Source organism: Acomys minous (assembly GCF_964271855.1).
Source record: "Acomys minous genome assembly, chromosome: 6".
NCBI classification, from domain to species: domain Eukaryota; kingdom Metazoa; phylum Chordata; class Mammalia; order Rodentia; family Muridae; genus Acomys; species Acomys minous.
In genome coordinates this window covers 86,758,089-86,781,357 of record NC_140487.1, presented here as the reverse complement: position 1 = coordinate 86,781,357, position 23,269 = coordinate 86,758,089, and the positions used below count along the sequence as shown (strand labels likewise).

At 47.6% G+C, this 23,269-nt stretch overlaps 1 protein-coding gene across 2 annotated transcripts in view; it reads right to left on the bottom strand.

Annotated features, from left to right (window-relative positions):
- Positions 1-23,269, bottom strand: part of YIPF1 (Yip1 domain family member 1) — a 47,801-nt gene that overhangs the window by 16,164 nt on the left and 8,368 nt on the right. For both annotated transcript variants that reach the window (XM_084785599.1, XM_084785600.1), the window contains 4 exons: positions 22,852-23,015; positions 11,266-11,346; positions 10,936-11,023; positions 6,295-6,411 (listed from right to left, as the gene is read on the bottom strand). In XM_084785599.1, coding sequence (XP_084641725.1) covers positions 6,295-6,411; positions 10,936-11,023; positions 11,266-11,346; positions 22,852-23,015 — 450 coding nt within the window. The remainder of the gene's footprint in view (positions 1-6,294; positions 6,412-10,935; positions 11,024-11,265; positions 11,347-22,851; positions 23,016-23,269) is intronic.

The following is a 23,269-nucleotide window of genomic DNA, read 5'->3' as shown; positions in this document are numbered from 1 at the left end:
TCTAGTGATCTGTCTCTAAAATACAGTTCCAGCTCAGAGGCGCCTGAAATAATCTCCACGCTAGCTTCTTCCCACATAAATAACCCTGTGTCTGCCGGGGAAGTGCTCATTAGCGGCTCTTGGGAACCGTCACCGGACGGTCTCCTGGTCTCGGTCCTCTTCAGAAGAGCAGCATTCCCAGAACTGTCTTCTGCTTCTAGAGTGACAATTCTAAAGCGTGCTAAGCCAAGGCTCCTGCCTTTCCAACGTGAGAATGTGCAAACAATTCAATTCAATTAGCACCTCCTGCAAAACCAGGCCCCGGCTAGCAATTACAGGTGGACTCTGATTAAAGCCCACACTGTCCAGAACCCTCGGAGGCTCCAGGACAGGGTTTTTTTTTTCTTCATGTTGGAATGGTCTTATTGCACCACATGTAGCTTTGCTGATATAATCCCTATTCCTTGGGCGGGGGAGGGGAAGAATATTCTCCCTTGGCTGGAGCTAGTAAGCACTGGCTGGACACCAGACACTGCACTCAGAGCTTTACTGAGAGGCAATGTGGAGTCTGAGGCAAAGCAGACTCCAGGCCGTGAGTTCTAATCCTCGGCAAGGCAACTTCAGGTGGAGAGTTGCATAACGTTCCTGGTTCAGTTCCCCTGTCTGCAAGGTGGGAATGAGATCGCTTTATGAGGCTGTTAGGAAGATACAACAGTAAATATGGGTAAGAACTATTCTGAGCAGCGACAGCCACAGGCGTGGGGGCTGGAGATGGACCAGCAGTTAAGAACACTAGCTGCTCTTCCAAAGGGCCCAGGTTTGATTCCCAGAACCTATATGGCGGTTGTATCTCCAATTCCAGGGAATTTGAGTCCCTCTTCTGACCTCTAAGGGCAACAGGCAAGCAAGTGGTACACAGACGTTCATGCAGGCAAAACACCTCTTCACATGAATAACATTTTAAAATAAATAAGGCTGGGGGTTGGGGCGCACACCTTTAATTCCAGAACTCAGGAGGCAGAGGCAGGGAGATCTCCATGATTTCAAAACCAGTCTGCTCTACACAGTGAGTTCAAGGACAGTTGGAGCTATGTAGAGACACCCTGTCTCAAAGATAAAGATATAGCTGCTCCTAGAGGTGTTGCAGGTGTGGCTGCGGTGTCGCATGTGCATCAGTAGGTGGCAGCGAGGACAGAGGCCATGTCTACACACTCAGTGCTCTGACCTCTGAACATCTGAAATAATTAGTAGCAGCCTAACACTCCCTGAAAAACAGGCCTGGGATGACTACCAGTCTGGCTCCTTGTGGGTCCGGAAGGGCTGCCAGGGTGGGGAGTGACTGGCAGATGAGTCAATCCTGCCTGCAGCTGAAAGGCCCAGTAGGAGTGAGCCAGAGACTAGAACTCAACCTGGGACCACAGTCCACTGGCAGGAGCAAGCCTGAGAGGCATGATACCTCCCTGCATGAGGCCGCGTGGGCTGGCCCAGAAGAGGAGGGAGCCCAAGATGACCCAGACAGGGAACTAGTCTGAGATGACCACCAGTCTGGCACTGCATAGGGTCTGGGGGCACAGACCATGCCCAAGATGACCCTTGCCTGGTGCCATAATGCATGGGTGGGACAGAGGTGGCCCCACACACTCAGAGACCCTGGGTGCCACTAAGAGGACCAAGTAAGTGTTGGAGACATTGAAGAGAAAGAGAAACAGAGGATGTGGGCACAGTGAAGAGAGGTAGAACCAGAGACTCCAGGGTAGTGGGGAGCAGCCTGATGTGAGCAGCTGGTGATGCCGCCTGGGACCATGGTGGGGTCCTGGCCTGTGCTGCCACCTGGGGCCATGTCTGGGTCTGTTACCACCAAAGGCCAGGCAGACATCCCTGGTCTGGGCCGCTGCCAAGGAACATGTTGATGTCTGAGGGCTGTGCAGAACTGGTCTCACTCTTCGCCTGGGCACTGAGGAAGAGCTGGCCCTGGCGTCGTGAAAGCAGGAGAGCTGACCCTGCCTCTAGTCAGCTGCAGCACTCAGGAGAGCAGACTGAACGTCTCCTAGGAAGCACAGGAGAGCTGGCCCTGGTTGTGGAAGTTGCAGGTGAGCCAGCCCTGAGGGTCTGAGGGTGGAAGAGCAGGCCTTGCCACTCATCTTCTGTGCAGTGACACGGGTGAGGGAGAGATATCCTCTTTCCCCCTTGCCCTTTGCTATGTACAGCAGGTGGGAGACCTGATCCTAGGGTCATGAGAGCAGGAGAGCTGGCCCTGTCCCTCACCTAGGCAGCACAACAGAGCTGGCCCTGGACTTGGAGATTGCAGGTGAGCCAGCCCCAAGGGTGTGAGCACAGGAGAGCTGACCTTGGCTCTTGTCTGCTGGGCAGTGGTGCAGATGAAGGAGAGATGTCATCTTCTTCTCCCTCAGTCCTGACACCAACTACATGTGAGAGAACTGGTCCTGGGGTCATGAGAGTTGGAGAACTGGCCATGTCCCTCACCAGCTGCAACACTCAGGACAGTGGGCCCTGCACCTCACCTGGGCAGTAGGGTAGAGCTGGTCCTGGTTGAGGTGGGGGTGGGGTTGCAGGTGAGTCAGCCCTCAGGGCATAAGAGCAGGAGGGCTGGCTCTGCCCCTTGCTGGCCAAGCAGCAGTGGACGGGCCAGACAGGGCAGGGCAGAAGAGTTCGCCTCCCGTGGTGGGGTGTAGGTACAGGAGAGCTGGTGGGCTGACCAGCTCAGATCCAGGGCTTTGGATTGACCCACCAACGTCTACCCCACTGATGAACTACTAGAGTACTTGAAGAGGCTGGTCCTACAGATCCAAAACTACAGGATCCCCAAGACACAGACAACAACAGGATATCCCAAAGGCGTCCCAGTGAGGTTCCAGTATTGACAGTGTAACAGAAACCAGAGGCCTCGCATCAGACCAATGACTCACTGCAACCAACATTTGTGAGCAGGGAAGTGTGGACGAAAGAGTGTGCAGTGGGACACACTGTGACACACTGCAGCTTACACAACAAGGTTCTTTTTTTAATTTGATGGGGAAGAGGTTGCAAGGGTAGAGGGTGGGAAGGAGGGGATGGGGACGATGACTGGGATTGGGGTACATGATGCAAAATTCACAAAGAGCCAATAAGTCTTTTTTTTTTTTAATAAGTAAGTAGGGCTGGAGAGATGGCTCAGTGGTTAAGAGCCCTGTCTGCTCTTCCAAAGGTCCTGAGTTCAATTCCCAGCAACCACATGGTGGCTCACAAACACCTATACTGAGATCTGGTGCCCTCTCCTGGTGTGCAAGCTCACAATGCAGGCAGAACACTGTATAAATAATAAATAAATAAATAAATCTTTTTAAAAAAGTAATAAGTAAGTAAATAGCTTTTTAGCCAGGCATGGTGCCAGAGCCTGTAACCCCAGCACTTTGAAGGTAGAGGCAGAAGGATCAGGAATCCAAGGCCACCCTCAGATATGTAGTGAACAGGAAGTCGGCCACGTAAAGCCTTGTCTTAAAAGAACAGGGACTAAGAATAAAGCTGAGTGGCAGGAATGCTCAAGATCCTGGGTTCAGTCCCCAGCACAGTGCCACACGCGAGGGATTAGAGTATATGTGCTGATACAAGCACATGCCTGTAACCCCAACGCTCGGGAGGCTCAGGCAAGACAATTACAACTTCATAGCCTGAACTATATAGCAAACCATGTAGAAAGTTAGAACGACCTCTTTATGCTATTAGCTAGTATATAGACAAAGTATCATATATCATCCCTATTTTCCCTTTAGAGAAAACAAAACAAAACAAAACAGAATGAGAGCAGTCAAAGCTTTTGATCCAGGTCACAGGATCACCAAGTTGATGGGAGCAGGATCTAACGTGGGATCCAACTCATGCTTTAAACAGTTCTGAAATTCTACTGTGTATGTGTGGTATGTGCATGTGTGAGTGCCAGACAAAAGTTCAGGAGTCAGTTCTCGCTTCCTACTGTGGTTTCTGAAGATCAAATTCAGTTACCGTCTTGCTCTGCTTTTTTTTTTTTTCTTCAAGACAGGGTCTTTTTGTGTAGCCCTGGCTGCCCTGGACTTTTTGTAGACCAGGCTGGCCTCGAATTCACAGCGATCTACCTGCCTCTGCCTCCCGAGTGCTGGGATTAAAGGCGTGCGCCACCACGCCGGGCTCCATCTTGCTCTGTTAATCACTGAGCTACTTGAAAGCAACGACCATGCTTGGGGAACATGTTCCAAGTTTACATTCAAATGGCAATTTTTCATGAACCAGACTATGTCTGACTCCACACTGAGAAGAGACAGGAGAGCCCGGCGTGGTGGCGCACACCTGTAATCCCAGTACTTGGAAGGTGGAGGTAGGTGGATCTCTGTGAGTTCGATGCCAGCCTGGTCTACAAAGAGTCCAGGGAAGCCAGGGCTACACAAAGAGACCCTGTCTTGAAAAACCAAAAAAGAAAAAAGAAAAAGAAAGAAAAGAAAAAGAAAAAGGGACAATAGAAAAAGTGGGTAGAAAGGGAGAAAAAGAAGGATACATGGTTTCTCTCTCTGTCTCTATCTGTCTTTGTCTCTCTGTCTCTGTCTCTGTCTCTGTTTCTGCCTCTCTCTCTCTCTCTCTCTCTCTCTCTCTCTCTCTCTCTCTCTCTCTCACACACACACACACACACACACACACACACACACACACACATTTAAATGGGAGGAAGAGAAGGATACATGAATGCTCTCACATAAATACATGCTTTATACATGTACACAAACATAGCAATAAATCTATTTATTGATTTTATTCCATACAAACCGCTATTCTAACCTCACTACACATCAAAACCTTTTTGGTTTTGTTTTTTTCTCTAAAACAGGGTCTCACTGTGTAGCCCATGTTGTCCTAGCATTCACTATTTGGGCTAACCTCAGACTCAAGATCGTCTGACCTCTAAAGGGATTATTCTTGAAAGCTACCACCCCCAGCCCCTCGATGCTCTACAGTGTGAGTCATTCCCACTCTGCCGGTGAGGAACCTGAGACTCAGGACATTTCCCTAAGAGCTGAAGGCAGGTGAGTAGCAAGGCTGGACTCTGCAGCTGCCCTTCAGCCTGGGGCCTGAGCTCTCATCCGGGCTGCATGCAGCCTCCTAGCAGGAGCATGGGTAGGGAAGGGCACCAGGCCTTGATAAACTCCAGCAAGGCCAACCCTCCTCACTTTGGGGTGAATGTCACCTGCAAATCCCTGCAACCTGTTTTCTTTTTTAATGCCACATAGTGGTTGCCATTGCTTTAAGATAAGAAGTTTAGTGGCTGGGGGACAGTTCAGTGGGTAAGCACTCACGGCAAGGGTGGAGACTGAGGTAGGATTCCCCAGACTCCATTAAAGCTGGGTGCGGTGGTGTGCATCTGTGATCCTGGTGTCCTACGGTGAGATGTGAGGTGGGGACAGGAGAACCGTTGGAACCTTTCAGGCTAGCTGGCCTGGAGCATGCAGCACAGCCAAGAAACTTTGCCTCAAACAAGGTGGTAAGGACCAACATCCAGAATGTTCTCTGACTTCCATATGTGCAATGTGGCATACATGCTCACATGTATACACAACACACACACACACACACACACACACACACACACACACACACAAGAAGAGGTGGATAAAAAAAGAAAGGACATTTTAAAGCAAGAATGTCTTTTACCAGCTCACACTGGGGTCACATTCTGTGTGGTCCTCTCAAGTCTTGACCACTGCAGGCTTGTCATTAGCAAAACTGCCAACATAGCAGGCACCCATTTGGCATAGTTACTGGTTTCCCACGATGCTCTAGGTGCTTATAATTAGTGGTTACAGGCCTCTCAGCCAGCTGAGCCATCAGAACTTAAAGAACAATGCCGCTGTTGTTTCTAGACCCAGGATAACGCAAACAGGGCTACACTCTGGGCTTCAGGCACACTGCGTTAGTCATTCTGTATATCAGAATAAAGCCCAGCCACTACTTACTCAGCCCGGCAGCTTCCCTCAAAATAATGTAGATTTGCAACACTGTGACTAAATGTGTGCCACTAGACACACTTACACACTTAGGATGCAAAGTTGTATGTGTGCCACTAGATACACTTACACACTTAGGATGCAAAGTTGTATGCCATGGAATTTTGCCAAGGCGGGGAGGAGGGGCTATGGGTTTGTATAGATGGGCAGTGCAGAACTCTGAGGGAGGAGCTGAATTTGAGAGTGGAGCTGCAGCACCAAGAGGCTGGACAATGTGCTCAGGGGGTAAAAGCTCATGGTCAAGGTTAAAGACAGTCCGCATTCGAAACGTGTCAAGCTATTCACCTACCTTTGTGGAATTCGGGCACATAGTGGTATGTCTTCTCTCCCAGGTGGATTAAGAAGTTGGAAAGGTTCCCACTAATTGCTATGGCAAAGACCAGCGTGGCGCATATCCAAAAGGGGCCTGCGAAGCAACGGGAAGATGCAGAAAGGGAGAGATGAGCCACTTGCTGTTAGACTCTTTCAGAATCAGCCTCGTCCTAGTCATACAAGCAAGAGAAAAGGAATTCTAAAATTTTTTTTTTTTTGGCTTTTCGAGACAGGGTTTCTCTGTGTAGCCTTGACTGTTCTGGACTCACTTTGTAGACCAGGCTGGCCTCGAACTCACAGAGATCCACCTGCCTCTGCCTCCCGAGTGCTGGGATTAAAGGCGTGCACCACCACGCCCGGCTTGAGAAAAGGAATTCTAAACATGCTTGACGCCTACTTAACAGAAATGTTCACTCCCAAAAGGTCAAAACGTGACTGGTAATTAGATGCCTTAAAAGCTGGGGTGCTTTTCACCAGAGTCTAAGGTGAAAACACAGTCCACAACCAGGTGGACAAAGATATTGACACATGGTTTCCCTTAGTAAGGGATCGTCAAAAATGCACATGCAGTTCTGTTAAGCCTTCAGCACACAAGAAGCGAAGAATGCTTCCTGTAACCAAGCACCCAGGTTAAGATCAGCGCACACACAGGTGAATCAGTCAGGTCCTTTTGCATTGTAAATGAAGAGAAGTGCAAGAAGAAAACTTTAGGCAAGTCAACTGGGGGCTGGAGGAACGGCTCAGTGGTCAAGAGCTCTCTCTGAGTGCTCTTCCAGAGGACCCAGGTTCAATTCCCAGCACCCACATGGCAGCTCACACCTCTCTGAAAATCCAGTTCCAGGGCTCTGACACCCTCACACAGACACATATGCAAGTAAAACACCAATGCACATTAAAAAAAAAAAAAAAAGACAGTTTAAGGTCAAGGGAGGGCCAGAGCTTAGAGATGGACAGGGTCAGATCATGGAAGGTTCAAGAAGTCCTGCTAGAGAGAGGAACTTGCAGCAAGAAGAAAGCTGTGCGGGGCAGTCACGCAGCTGCCCCTCTGCACACGTGGGCGTTGGCTCCTGGATGACCCAAGGACACATCCATCTTGGGATACGATACTCAGGTCCTTTTGTATAAACTGGTTCGCTACTGGCATGTCATCTCCACCCAGACTCCCGCACACTTCCGTCAACTTCAGAGTCCTTGTGATACCTCATACAATGCCAACGCTGTGTATGGTTATCATACTGTACCATTTAGGGGACAATGACAAAGAGTTAGTGTATGCTCCGCACAGATGCAGTGTTTTCCAAACTCACAGGGTCGCAGATGCAGACCCTGTGGACAAGGAGTCCCCTGTACCCAGGGAAGCCTTCCTTGCTGCCATCCTTTGGCTGTTCCAAGCCCCAAGCTAAAAACCGCAGACACTCAGGCCTAAAAGGTCACTGATGCCTGCTCACCACTCTGCCAGTGTAGCGCAAATGCGCTCACTCCACCATGGGCAGGAGCAAGAGACCAGTCCTGGGTCTACACTGTCTGCTGAGCTATTTATTACACGCCTTCTCTCCTACTTGCAGACTTTTAATGAACCCCCCAACTGCTCAGGAGTAAAATCTAGATCCTCAGGCTGAGAGAAAAAGCCCACACTGATCAAGGCTCAGTAACCTCTCCAGCTACCTGTTCCAGTGTCCTGCAGCATACACTCACCCGACTTCTTCCAAGTCGCTTTGTTCTACCTCTTCTCCCCCTCCCATTCCAGAAAACCCCTGATCTTACATGGTGGGAGTGAGATGAAACCTTAATTTCGGTTATAGTTATAATTAAGGGCACTTTAAGAACTATTATATATTAATTTTTTACTATATCCAATGTTAATGTACTTAATATGATACTAATATATTGATGCATTTTAATGTGTTGATAGTAATAATACATTAATTGATTCTTGATAATATTTAATATTGTTATATAATTAATTTTATAATGCGAAATATTTGTAACAGAGAAAACAGCAAAAAATAATAAAACAATCAGGCATACATATACTACTGGGGCTGGGGAGAAGGCTCAGTAAAGTATTTGACGTGAAAGCATAAAGGATCTGAGTTTCAGGCCGGAGAGATGGATCAGAGGTTAAGTGCATTGGCTGCTCTTCCAGAGGTCCTGAGTTCAATTCCCAGCAACCACATGGTGGCTCACAACCATCTATAATGAAATCTGGTGCCCTCTTCTGGTGTGTAGGTAGAACAATGTATAGATTTAAAAAAAAAAAAAGGTCTGAGTTTCATCTACCCTCATGTAAAAAGCCAGATGCAACCATGTTGAATGCAACCTGCAATCCCAGTGCCAGGAAGACGGGGTTACTGGGGTTGTGAGCAGCCAGTCTAGTCAAGCTGGCAAGCCCCTGTCTCAGATAAGTAAGTGGAGAGTAATGGAGACAGACACCCAGTCCTGACCCCTGGTCACTACATGTGGCAGCACGCACAATTTTTGTTTTCTTTGTTTCGTTTGATTTTTCAAGATAGGGTTTCTCTGTGTAGCCCTGGATTCCTGGACTTGCTTTGTAGACCAGGGTGGCCTTGAACTCACAGAGATCCACCTGCCTCTGCTTCCCAAGTGTTGGGACTAAAGGCTTGCTTAGTTCTTTATTTCTTTTTAAATGAATGTTTCTCTATTTTTTAAATTTTATTTTTATTTTATGTATATTGGTATTCTGCCTGCTTATATGTGTATGTGTGTGAGGGTGTCAGATCTCCTGGAACTGGAGTTACAGACAGTTGTGAACTGCCATGTAGGTGTTAGAAATTGAGCCCAGGAGCCGAGCAGTGGTGGCGCACGTCTTTAATCCCAGCACTCGGGAGGCAGAGGCAGGCAGATCACTGTGAATTCGAGGCCAATCTGGTGTACAAAATGAATCCAAGAAAGCCAAGGATACACAAAGAAACCCTATCTCAAAAAACCAAAATAAATAAATTAATAATAATTATATTATTATTATTATTATTATTATTATTATTATTATTATTATTATTATTATTATTTTAATATGATGGGCTTTAGAGATGACTCAGAGGTTAAGAGCACTGATCGCTCTTCCAAAGATGCTGAGTTCAATTCCCAGCAACCATATGGTGGCTCACAACCATCTATAATGAGATCTGGTGCCCTCTTCTGGTTTGCAGGCAGAATACTATATACATAATAAATTATCTTTTTAAAAAAAAAGAAGTTGAGCCCAGGTCCTTTCCAAGAACAGGCAGTGCTCTTAACCACCAAGCCATCTCTCCGGCCCACACAACTGTTCTAACGATCACTAAGAGCGTTCATAGCCTCAGCAGCATGCCTCTTATCATTATTCTGAGATCTACCCATGTTGGTGCTTACAGATCTCACTCTAGGACTACAGAGATCCTGTTTGCCTGAAAGAATAAAGTGCAAAGCAACCAAAAAAAGACTCCTGATGTCGGTACTGAGCCTCTGCACATGTGCCCGGAGTGCCCCACACAAGGACACACATGTTGAGGTCAAAGGACAACTTCTGGGAGTTGGTTCTCTCCATCCCCCAATGGGCTCTCCATATCAAAAACGTCATCAGGCTCGCACAGCAAGTACTTGCCCATGAGCCATCTTGCCCAGCCTGGTCTTGGTTGTCAATTTGGCTGGACTTAAGACTCACCCAGCGAACACACCTCTGGGCTGAAGGAGAAGAGCTGCCCTCAGAGTGGGCAGCCCAGCGGAGGGAATCCAAGTGTTGCCTTCCTGCCTCATCTCCCCTCAAACGCAACGGCCGTGGTGTACAGCCCTTCCCTCAGGAACTCTGGGTGGGCCTCTGTGTTTTCCTCAGATAGCAAGGGAGTCAGGAGCTACACCCCATTCCGCAGCCAATCCCTGTTTTAGACTCTCAATGCGGGTGACTAAATCCTACAACGGCCAGTGCCCCGCCCCCCGCCCCCAATAGCTGAGAAGGATGAGTGACAAGGTGTGAGAGAACTGGCTTCATTACTTTCCTATTACCGTGGTAAAACACCATGACCACGGAACTCATAGAAGGTGCACTCGGGCTAATGGTCCATCACCGTCACAGTGATGAGTTGTGGCAACGGGCACAGCTGAGAGCTCACATCCTGACCCACGAGCAGCAAGCAGTAAGAGCAAACTGGAAATGGCATGTGGCTTTGGAAACCTAAAGTCCTGCCCCAGTGACACAGGACCTCCAGCAAGGCTATGCCTCCTAACCCTGCCCAAACAGTGCCACAGGTGGGGACCGGTGTCTGTGTCCGAGACTATGGAGTACAGTCAACCAACCAAAAAGAACCTTCTCCACGCTGCCCCTACACCACCAATCCTACACGGAAGAAAAGCAACAACACACAGAGATGGTTATCTGCCTCAAGCCTTACACCTAATGCCCGTTAAGGGACTAGTAGTAATTGCAGTCACAGGAATTACAGCCACCACACCGGTGTAACATTTCCTCTAGAAACTGTGTTTCTCTCTAAATTCTTGGCAAACATTGTTACTAAATCTCAGGGAGTCAAATAAAAGTGTGCACACCGGACTAACAGTGCAATTGTCTGGCCTTCCCTGGAATGGATTGGGATGTGGTAGGGAAGCCAAGGGCTGCACATACCATAGAGGTCTGGATTGCTGCGGACGTACAGCCTCACAAAGTTCTTCCCCGGAACTGGCAGCAGGGACCCTTTTATTCTGTCAAAGACCTGCAAGGTAACACAGCAGCAGGAGTTCTACTCAAGGTCGGTCTTCTGTGGGGTTTAATCTATTCAGCTACCACAACCCTCAACGTTGGTTATTTCCGCTTTTATAACAGGTTTTACATGCAGCGAGCCTTGGTGCTTCAGGAAGACCACTTTTAATGCCAGGGCATAATATGATGGCTGCTCCGCCCCGGAAGCAACGAGTTCCCACTATGGACAATAGAGGTTGCAGCTGGGTCACAGACCTGGTAAGTGTCCACGTCAAAGAACGTCTGATAGTATTCAAATGTCCAGAAGGGAGAGCTTTTCTTCTGACCAGCAAGTAACTGTCAGGGAGGAAAGGAACACGGTTAACTCCAAACAGACTTCCCAATTTCTTCTTTCTCTTCTAATTATTTATTTGAATATATATCTCTATATATGTATATATATATGTATATATGTATGTATTTTGTCTGCATGTATATCTGTACACCAGAAGCGGACATCAGATGATCCCATGGGTCTACAATTGTAGACGGTTATGAGCTGCCATACTGGTGCTGGAAATTTAACTCAAGATCTCTGGAAGAAAAACTAGTAAGCCACGCAGAGGAATTTTAATCCAGCAACATGGCTGCTCTGATCATATTTTAAAACCTTCTAGGTCTGTGTGATCTGGCTGGAACGCAGACATCCCCTTAGTACACATCTTTAGCCTTTAATCCCAAACAGTGAAGGTAAAGTTAGTTTGTAGGCAGAAGCACCCATGTTTGAAAGTGATTTCTAATTGAGTGTCAGAAAAGGTGACAAATCAGAGAAGATTTGACAGAATACGATATACCCATCTCTCATGAGAGGAGGGAAGAAAGAGGACTTAGAAGAGCAGGAGAGAGAGAGAGAGAGAGAGAGAGAGAGAGAGAGAGAGAGAGAGAGGGAGAGACAGAGAGACAGAGAGAGAGAGAGAGAGAGAGAGACAGAGAGAGAGAGAGACAGAGACAGAGAGAGAGACAGAGAGACAGAGACAGAGAGACAGAGACAGAGAGACAGAGACAGAGACAGAGACAGAGACAGAGACAGAGACAGAGACAGAGATGGGGGGGTGGAGGGAGAGAGAGAGGGGGGTATTTTACTGAGAGAGTTGGACAGGGACAGGTCAAAGAGAGAGAAGAAGCTAGACACAGGTGAAGACAGAATGAGCCAGAAAATACGAAAGAGCCAGAAGACTGAAACAGATTTCCAAAGTTAGTATGAGGCCAAGCAGAGCAATTCAGTCAGAAGCTGAGAGAATCAGCTTGCAGAGGAGTTTGAACCAGCCAGCAAGAGTTTAGAAAGAGTTAGAAAGGGTGAGCTCATTAAGCAGTAAGTCTCAGAGGCAGAAAACATTCTAGGCCTAGGTTAGGCTTTACGGTGGCTAGAAGCTTCCAGGACTAGGCCTAGGTTAGCAGATAGAGGCAGAAAGCCTCGGAGATGACAATCACATCTGGTGAATAAAAGTTACTATTACAGAGCCATCTCTCCAGCCCCCAGATTTCCCATTTCTTGAGACACCAACATGCAGGATTGGCATTCAGTGACCAAGGGCAATTGCTATGCCCACTCCCAGCTGACACAGACACAAGCATCAGGAAGGAGGAGAAGACTTAGCATTGCTGGTCCTCAGGCTAAGAAGAGCAGACAGCAAGTTCTCTACTGCAGGGAGCAAAGAGTAACACAATCCAGAACATGAAGTGTGTTATTCTGCACAATCAAGGGAGGCCAGACGGACATAAGGGAAAAAAGAGGGAACCTGAATAGAAGCTAAAGGCTGACAGAATTACAGTAGACTGTCACATGACTGCTCAACAGCCAAGACACAAGACTACTTATCACAAGCTGGGACACAAAGTGGCCAATTAAGATGTGTTGGGGTGGGGCTAGAGATGGCTCAGAGGTTAAGAACATTGACTGCTCTTCCAGAGGTCCAGAGTTCAATTCCCAGCAACCACATGGTGGCTCGCAAGCATCTATACTGGGATCTGATGCCCTCTTCTGGCCTGCAGTTGTACATGTAGGCTGAGCACTGTATACATAATAACAAATAATTAAATCTTAAAAAAAAAAAAAAAGACTGCGTTGGAGTACACTGTGTGAAGCTGTCTATTCAAATGCTGATTGCTAACAGGCAGTGCTAACCTCATCTTGATACTGTTATTTCTATGGCCCGTCACCTGTCTTATATTTTGTAAACATTCATCCTTCCTCACTTGCCTATTGGGTGTAATAAAGAGTTGATAGCCAATACCTGGGCAGGAAGTGGAGGGTGGAACTTCCAAGACAGAAACGTGCTAGGAGAAGAAAAGAGGTGTAGGGGATTTCACCAGTGGTCACAGAGCTGAAAGGACAGGCCAGACCACAGCAGGGAAGTAGAGCTAGCTGTGGATGGGATTAGTTGGGTTAAGTTTAAAAGGCAGCAGGAGGCTGGCTGCCTAGCAAAAGGCTTAAGCTTTAAAGTATATTAAAAGACTCTGTGTCTTTTACTGCTGGAGGGTCCGAGAAAAGCCCCACCATAAAGATTATGCTGGCATTTCCATTATCATCAGCCCTGCAAAACTGCCCGTTCCCTCGCGTATCTGAGGCCATGACACATCTTGAAGAACCCACACGTCTTAGGCAGCTTTCTATTGCTGTGATAAACATCATGACCGAAAGTAACTGGGAGGTGGGTTTTATTTCATCCCTCACTTCCAGGTCACAGTCCATCAGTAAGAAAGTCAAGGTGGGAACTCAAGGCAGGAACCTGGAGGCAGGAACCAAAGCCGAACTATGGAGGACAGCTCCTTACTAGTTTTCCTGGTTGGCCCAGCCTGCTTTCTTACCCACCCCAGCACACCTGCCCCAGGGTAGCACCACACACAGTGGGCTGGGCCCTTCCACACTCCCACAGAAAGCATTAATCAAGGCAGTTCTCCACAGACTCACCCACAGGCCAGGCTTACAGAGGCATTTTCTCAATTATGGTTCCCTCTTCTCAGAGAACTCTAGGCTGTAGTAAGTACACACACATACAGACACACACACACACACACACACACACACACACACACACACACACACACTCCTCCTCCTCCTCCTCCTCCTCTTCTTCTTCTTCTTAATCATCAATTGAAGAAAACAACCAGGACAGCTGACACCTTTTCAACTCTCCCCCTCCCCCCCCCACCCCCCACCCCTGGTGCCATCTGTTTACATCTTTGTTGTTTCAGTGTTCAGAGTTGGTGACATTGCCTGACCTTGGTCTCTGGTTTTGGGGTTTGGGGTTTTGTTTTGTTTTGGGATTTTTTGTTTTGTTTTGGTTCTTTGAGACAGGGTTTCTCTGCGTAGCCCTGGCTGTCCTGGACTCACTCTGTAGACCAGGCTGGCCTTGAACTCAGAGATCTACCTGCCTCTGCCTCCCAAGTGCTGGGATTAGAGGTGTGCACCACTATGTCTGACTGACCTTGATCTCTGACCCTTGAAAAGTCCCAGATGGGATTTGCTTGGAAAGGGCTTCAGTCTCTTTAACTGGCAGCGGCAGAGATTCAAAGTTCTTTTTAGGTTTACATACTGTGTTTATCGTTGCCTCTTCCCTGGGAGCTCATTGGATGCATACCCACCTAAACCAGAAGAGCTTATTTTGGTTAGTTAGTTAGTTAGTTAATAGTTAATCTGTGGAGCGTGGGGTTTTTTGTTTGCTTGTTTGCTTGGTTGGTTCTTTTTTTCTTCCGAGGCTTTCTCTATGTAGCCCTGGCTGTCCTGGACTGGCTTTATAGACCAGGCTGGTCTCAAACTCACAGCGATCCGCCTGCCTCTGCCTCCTGAGTGCTGGGATCAAAGGTGTGCACCACTGATTTGTATTTTGAAACAGAGTCTCACGAGTCTGGGCTGGTTTGGAAGTCATAATCTTTTTGTGTCGGCCTTCTAAGTGCTGGAATTATGGGGTGCGCGCCACCAAGCAGAGTCATTTTACTTGTAACTAACTTGGCCTTCTGTTAAATACAATTGATCCAGAGAGAAGGTAACCAGCTGAACTTCAGACACAGGATAATGTTCCTCGGCCCTGTCACTCCAACCTGCTCTGGATCTTGGACTCCAACTTGTTTGTTTCTAATCTGAGCTGATCTTCCCAAGAGCCCCTGAGTACCAACCCTTGTGCCCAGTGTGCCTCCATTTCTACTCGGAAAAGAGGAAAGGAACTACTGTGAAGCAGGAAAACACTGCGAGACTGCAGGGACAGCACCACGCTGGCGGAAAGGCACCAGGACGCCAGTTAAAGCTAAGAATAGCTTGCCTAGCTGGGCAGTGGTGGCGCACACCTGTGATCCCAGCACTCAGGAAGCAGAGGCAGGAAGGTCTCTGAGTTCCAGGCCAGCCTGGTCTATAGACCAGGATATCACAGAGAAACAAAAAACAAAAACAAACCTCACTCCACCCCAACAAAACAAAAGAATATCTCCAGTACTGACAAGGAGACCTTTACAGACCTGGGAGGACAACCTGCTTCAACAAGCCTGGGAGAGCCTACACACAGACACCAGTGCTGAGACAAAGCAGTGGGCGGAGATGGCCCCAGCATCCCCAGCCAGCCAGATACAGAGATTCTGACTAGTTAGGAAAACCAGTGGGGACTCGGCCCTGAGTGTTGGGGAAAGCATAGCTTGCTACTCAAGAGCACAGAGAGGATGAAGGCTCTTCTAAATAGGAGGCCAACCAAACTGAGTCAACTCTAAAGAAATTGCCAGGAACTGATGGTTTATATTGTGATGGCTCTTCAAAATCTAGCTCTAGGAGTATTGACTGCTCTTCCGGAGGTCCTGAGTTCAATTCCCAGCAACCACAAGGTGACTCACAACCACCTATAATGTGATCTGATGCCCTCTTCCGGCCTGCCCATGTATATGCAGCCAGAGCACTATATACATAATAATAAAATTCTTTTAAAAAAGATCTAGCTCTAAGGGGCTGGAGAGAGGGCTCAGAAGTTAAAAGTGCATGCTGCTCTTCCCAAGGACCAGTGCTGCGTTCTCTGCACCCATGCTGGGTGTAACTCCAGCTCCAGGGGGTCTGATATATTTGTCTCTCGCACACACACAAACTAATACATAACTATCTGTGTGAAGCCCGAGCCTCTTGGACATTACAGTTCTTTTCAGTCTTAGTTTACATTCAAGTTGCTCACTGCAGATAATTAGGCTGAAGAGGCTTGATAAGAGAGCTTAAGCCAGGCATCCTAGCACTCGGGAGGAAGAGGCAGGCAGATCCCTGAGCTAGAGAGTGAGTTCCAGAACAGCCAGGGCTACACAGAGAAACCCTGTCTTGAAACACACACACACACACACACACACACACACACACACACACACACACACACACACACACGAAGAAAGAGAGCTTAAGACAAAAGTTAGTAAAATTCTATTTAAAAACAAAGTCTGGTTTGTATTTCCTGCTTTATTAAGTGCTTTCCTGGACATCCTTGGGCCTTAGGCAAAAGTCAGTCTGTGGCCAGTGCCTGTTTTTAATTACTTTATTTATATATGGTGCTCTATCTGCATGCACAGCTGTATGCCCAAAGAAGGCACTAAATCCCATTATAGGTGGTTGTGAGCCACCATGTGGTTGCTGGGAATTGAACTCAGGACCTCTGGAAGAGCAGTCTGTGCTCTTAACCTCTGAGCCATCTCTCCAGCCCCTCTGGCCATTGTTGATGGTTCTAGAACTTGTCACAAGTCTAACGCTATGCTCTGATTTTTTTCGGGGGGGGGGCGCGGAGGAGGGGAAGGTTGGGTGTGGGTAATGGAGTTAATATATATGGACCTAACATCCTGCCAAGATAAAGAGTTGAAATTTTACTTTAAATGTAAAACTTGAAGCCGGGCACAATAGCTCATGCCTATAATTGCAGCACTCATGAGGCGGAGGCACAGGGACCACTGTGAGCTCAAGGAGGGCCTCAAAAACAAAACAGCAGGACTGGAGAAATGGCTCAGAGGTTAAGAGCACCATCTGCTCTTCCAAAGGTCCTGAGTTCAATTCCCAGCAACCACATGGTGGCTCACAACCATCTATAATGAGATCTGGTGCTCTCTTCTGGTATGTAGGTATACATGCAAATGGAACACTGTATAAATAATAAATAAATAAATCTAAAAAAACCAAAAATACATAACAAACCAATAAAAAAGTTGGACAAAATTGTTAACAAAAAAAAAAAAAAAAACAGCAAAGAACAAAAGTAAACACAAGCCGGGCTTGGTGGTACATGCCTGTAATCCCAGCACTTGGGGGTGAACGATGCCAACTAACACTGCCTCCTTTGTATATTTGTATATTTGCATATTTAATGTACTTATGCTCCCCAGCATACAAAGCTTATAAACTGCAGAGCTCAAGGGTACATGTTACCAGGCAGATGTTGTCCAAACCGAAACTGTCAGTAGTGCTGGCTCAGGCTTGTGGCTGCATGCTCTTAACTGTATACTGACTATCAGCCCCCAGCAAAGACAGTTCTGCCCAAACACTTGACACTCTTGAAAGACTTGGACATTAGTCACCTAGGAAGTCTGTCTCTCAACAGGGACAAAGTGTAATAGGTATTCTCTTGGGTTTTGGTTTCATTTTCTTATTTTAGTTTGCTTGTTTCAGTTTCTTGAGACAGAGTCTTGCTATGTAGCCCAGGCTGGCCTTGAACTTTAGATTCTCCTGCCTGTACCTTCTTAGTGCTGGTATATGCCCCACCATACCCAGCTACGCAATGAGTAAATATTTCTGTCAATTAATATTTAATAATTTGATCAAAGTAATCTCTTAATAAATTATGGGACTAGGCATAGTGGCATGTGCCTGCAATTTCAAAACATAGAAGGTACAGGTGGGAGGATTAAAAGTTTGCAGCCAGCCGGGTGTGGTGGTGCATGCCTTAATCCCAAAAGGCCAGCCTGGTCTACAATGCGAGTCCAGGACAGCCAAGGCCACACAGGGAAACTCTCCAAAACCACCTCCCCCCCCCAAAAAAGCTAACAACAACAACAACAACAAACAAAAAAGTTTGCAGCCAGCCTCAGTACACAGTGAGTTCGAAGCCAGCCTGAGCTACACACAACATTGTCTCAAAACAAAAGCTTTAACATGTATTCACGTATTTTGTGCAGGGAGGGTGTGCATGGAGGTCGGAAGACAACCCTGTGGAGTAGCTTTCCTTCTCTCCTCCCAGCTCTGCGGGGATTCCGGGCATCACACTCAGATGACTGGGTTTGTGCAGCAAGCGCCTGACCCACGGAGCCACCCTGGCAGTCCTGGAGTAAAAAATGTATTTTTAAAAATAATGAAAGCAAGGAGCTAGAGAGATGGCTTGGTGCTTAGGAGCACTAGCTGCTCTTTCAGAGGACCTGGGTTCAATTCCCAGCACCCACACAGCAGCTCACAACTGTCTGTAACTGTCTAGTTCTTGGATTCTGACACCACTGCACCAGTGCACATAAACTAAAATTAAATAAACTATTTTTAAAAATAGAAAAAGAAAGAAAGGATCCTTGCCGGGCGGTGGTGATGGCAGCGCACACCTTTAATCCCAGCCTTGGGAGGCTGAGGCAGGCGGATCTCTGAGTTCAAGGCCAGTTTGGTCTACAAAGCAAATCCAGGACAGCCAAAGCTAGACAGAGAAACCCTGTCTTGAAAAACCAATAAAATAAAAAGCCTTTATCCAAGCTCTCAGGAGCTACAGGCAGGTGGATCTCTGAGTTTGAGTCCAGCCTGGTCTACAGAATGAGTTCCAGGACAGCCAGGACCACACAGAGAAACCCTGTCTAAAAAAAAAAAAAATCAAAATGATAATAACAACAATAATAATGAATGCCTAATTAATTAAAGATGACAATGTGAATGCTTTAAGATTCATCTCAGAGACCTGCACTGGCTATGTTAAGGCTCCATTTCTTACCCTGTTTTGTGCTAATGGCCCCAAAGTGGACAAAATTAAGCCCAGTTAAAATTCTGTCCAGCCAGGCATGGAGATATACGCATGCATTACCATCACTTAGGAGGACTGAGACAAAGTTAAAGTCAACCTGGTCTGCACAGTGAGTTCCAGACTAATCAGGGCCACATAACAAGGTCTGTCTCAAAAAATAAACCAAACAAACTCTAACCAAAGAATACACCTCTAGGCCAAAGGCTTCCCAGTCTTAAAGGGAGCAGCTATCCAATTCCTCTTTGTATCTCAAGGTGTCCCCCACATGCATGGAAATTACAAAAATTCAAATGAAGACCCACTTCTCCCCTTCACGGCGGGAGGAACTGGCTCAACAGCCAAAGCTTGGAAGCTCTGCCAAGAAAGGACTGTGTTTAAAAGCCATCCGTCAGTGCTTGGCCTCCACAGGCAGCACCCAGAGGGTGAGGGGATCCCTCTACCAGGGCTCTGCAAACTCCAGTCACCAGTCCTCTTGGTCAGAGAAGTTGTCACTCTCCGAGGCCTCTAAGCAGGGCCCACTCTGCAAAGAGGGGGCTCACTAGAAGGGAGTATCCCCCATGCTTCCAAGGAAAGCTACATGGGTGTGGGACTCTGAATGTCTTGGCAGAAGAGCAAAGACAAAGATTAAAGGAGCCAAGGGGCTCCTCACGAGACCCCTAAACACTCCCAAGGAACCCCAACTAACCTTAACGCTAGCGAGGAAAAAAGGGTACTTTGGGCCACCTTCTCAGGCAGAAACACAGAAACGCAGTGAAAGAATGGAAACCAGGGAGGAGTTTAAATCAGTGAGAACAGAAGCAACGGTGTTTGTAGTAGGGGCTGGTTGCTGGCCACATGCTAACCCTGAGAATTGTGAGGAGAAAAGGTCAAGTCCTTAACTGTCTAAGTAAAGCAAGCCGTACTTTGGGGTGCACCCAGGATCGCGACAGCAGCCCTGCTGGCCTCTTGAGGGCCCTTATATAGGAGAGCTGCGGTGTTCAGAGGGGCGAGAGAGTAGCCTGTTATACACTGTTAGGAAGACACAGTGAAAGGGAAGGAACTGGGCTGAGGAAATGGAGTCTCAAGCAGTTTACACCAGATCTGCGAAACAAGAACTTGTTCTTAATTGCAAACAGCGGACAAACCAGAACTGATCCATAACTATCCTAACTGCACACAGAAGCCTTAACCTGCAAGGTGTCTTTGTCCTGTTTTGGTCTGCCAGTAACTTGCAAAGTACGTTGTTTCTGTTTTGGTCTCACACATGGTGGCCCATGCCTTTAAAACAAGACTCAGGAGGCAGAGGCAGGCAGATCTCCAAGTTCCAGGCCAGCCTGGTCTACAGAGCGAGCTACAAACCAACCAGGGGTACATAGATCCTGTCTCAAAAAAGTAAAAATAAAATGAAATAAAACAGGATGGGCTCTTGAGTTATGTCAGCTATTTATTACAGGATCTCCTCAAAAAAGGACACCAGTGGTCACGGTGTTCAGTGAGAAAACTGGACTGATTGCCACAGGCTCTGGTCTTTCTTTTGTGACTTCAACCTACAGCCACGAGAAGCTCAGCTCCTTGGTTCCACTGGCTCGGCCACCATGGACCACCAGCGCTTCTTAGCAAATCGCCATTATGTTATTTCGATACGTATATTTTCAACTATATTATCTAACTCTCTGTGTCTCCTTCATGCCTACATTTGAACTATCTGGAACCAGTAACTACAAAGGTCTTTAAGTCTATAGAGTCCAGATGTTAGCATCTCGGCCCATTATAGAAATTATTCCTACTTTCCGAGCTATCTCCTCCAGCCCACCGGGCTCTTATATTTCCAGCTGTGAGCCTAGCCTTTAACGGATAAGCTGTCTTTCTTCAGACTACTTTTTAGGTACTATTTTACATACCCAAAGGCCACTTGGTCATCAGTGAAAACCACCCTGTTCCTCTGACTTGGTTCCTGCCCCCTTAGGCTGGCCCTATAATTTTGTTAAGGGCCCATCTTCAGTCCTTTCCCCTATAAACACTTTGGACAAGTTTGTGTTTCCTAGGTGATGAGGAATCCCACCTAAAGTTGCCATTCAAGTGCTGGGTCCAGGCCACTCCAACAAGAGAGACAAAAGGCCAAGGCCCTGCCACTGGGCCCTTATTAGGAGATGGAAACCTTTAAAAGAGACGTGAAACAGGGAACTGCAAGTGGCCTGCAAGCAAACAAACAAAAATAAGAACAGGAAGCTGTGGGCAAACTGGTTAAGAGGCGTGAACGCTCACATGCCACCCGTTCTGACCAGGGACAGGACTGTCCTTAGACTTTGTAAGCTTTGTTTCAGTTTATTTGAGATAGAGTCTCACGATGTAGTCCAAGCTGGCCTTGCACACCCAATCACCCTGCCTCATCTTCTGGAGTGCACCTTGCCATCAGGCACGTGCCACCACACAGGCTTCGGGAGCTGTAATTTGGCTGCTATAAAGCACTGGCATTTTAAGTGCCTTGCGAGTGGGAGCTGTTATTGCACATACAAGCAAGTGCTGAGCGACGTGGAGACCTGCAGATCTGTGCTGAGTTTCTGTCCTTTCCTAGAGAACACACGACAGTCAAAACCTTCCTCCCTGGCTGAGATGCACCCCTGTGCTCCTGGCTGCTCTCCCTGTGGGGAGCCTGCTGCTCACTCCTCCAATCCCAGCGCTCCGCAGTCTTCTGGATGCCTTTTCTGCAAGAGATTCACTGTCCCCCTCACTGCAGGGTTAGTCAGTGTCTGGTTTCTATCCTACTTGTGACAAGGACCCACATAGCTGGGGATGGTGCCCAAGAGCTGCACGGTGAAGCCACTTAGTACATGCTGAGCAAGTGCTCCTCTCATGTACTGTGGACATAACTCAACGTGTAGAATCCTAAAAAAAAAAAAAAAAAAATACATTTCCCTTTACATACCCCTTGGTCATGTCACATGGTCACAAAGACCCACTCGATGTATAAGCCACCCAGTTGGATGGCGGCCTCCAAGGCTCCCTGCAGGCCTCCCTCACCTACACCACCTCATAAGCCATACTGAGTCTGCTCCCATTGCTTCTAGTAAAGACCATTTTGCTTGGCTTTGTCTGATCCTCTGGCCTCTAGTCTGTCTTCTTCCCACTTATATTTAAGGCCACCAAATATAAATTATCTTTAAACTTATCTAGATACAGCCGGGTGTGGTGGCGCACCCCTTTAATTCCGCAGGGAGGCAGAGGCAGGCAGATCTCTCTAAGTTTGAGGCCAGCCTGGTCTACAAAATAAGTCCAGGATAGCCATCCAAGGCTACACAGAGAAACCCTGTCTCAAAAAAAAATTTAAAAAGTACAAAAAAAAAACCCAAAAACAACAACAACTTAACTAAATACATAGTTTCAATCTTTCACTAGCTCCTGGTGATTTTCAGAACCTCTGAGAACTAGCTGAGCTCACTAGGTCTGGGCCTGTCGGTAGCCTTCCCTCCTGCCTTCACTTACCCTTCGCTCCTACGCACGAGAAGACAGAGGGTTCCTGTCTGCACCGTGCTCTTTCCCGTCTGGGTGGCTTTACTAAGATCCTCCCCTTTCTCCCACCACCCTTGCCTATCTTTTTCCCCTGGCCATCTTCCATTCTGCAGCAAACTTAGGCAGGCGTCACTGACCGAGGGAGGCCTTCCCTAACCTCCCCTTTGCTTCCCTGACACCCACACCCACACCTGCTTCTCATGGGTGATGGTCTGTTTACCTGTCTGCCCCCCAACACAAGTGATGCCCTGGTCATAGACTGTCGTGTCACCACTGCCTGGCACTTTACCAGGCATGTAACAAATAATGAGTAAATGCACAGACTCTAAGCGCTGAGAAAGGTAAAGGAAAAGGAGTGAAAGGTTTAAGTTCAAACCTGAGTCTCGTCAGAGTCATTGTTTCCCAGCAGCTCATCATCCTCTTCTCTCCCTGAGCTTCCTGGGGATCTCGGCTGGTGTTTGGAAGAGTCGCTGGGGTCCTCAATGTTTATTGTGGTAGCATCTGGGCTTGTTGCCAGCAATGTGGCTCCATCGCCAAATTCTGAAATGAAGCAAAGCACAAAGATCTAGAGACCTTTCCACACTGGCAGCTGGCTGCTTCTCACCAAAAACTCTGCTGCTGCAGATGTGCCTCAGTGGAAGAGCACACCCCAGCATGCTGCAGATGTGGCTCAGTGGAAGAGCACACACCCCAGCATGCTGTAGATGTGGCTCAGTGGAAAAGCACACACCCCAGTATGCTGCAGATGTGCCTCAGTGGAAGAGCACATACCCCAGCATGCTGCAGATGTGGCT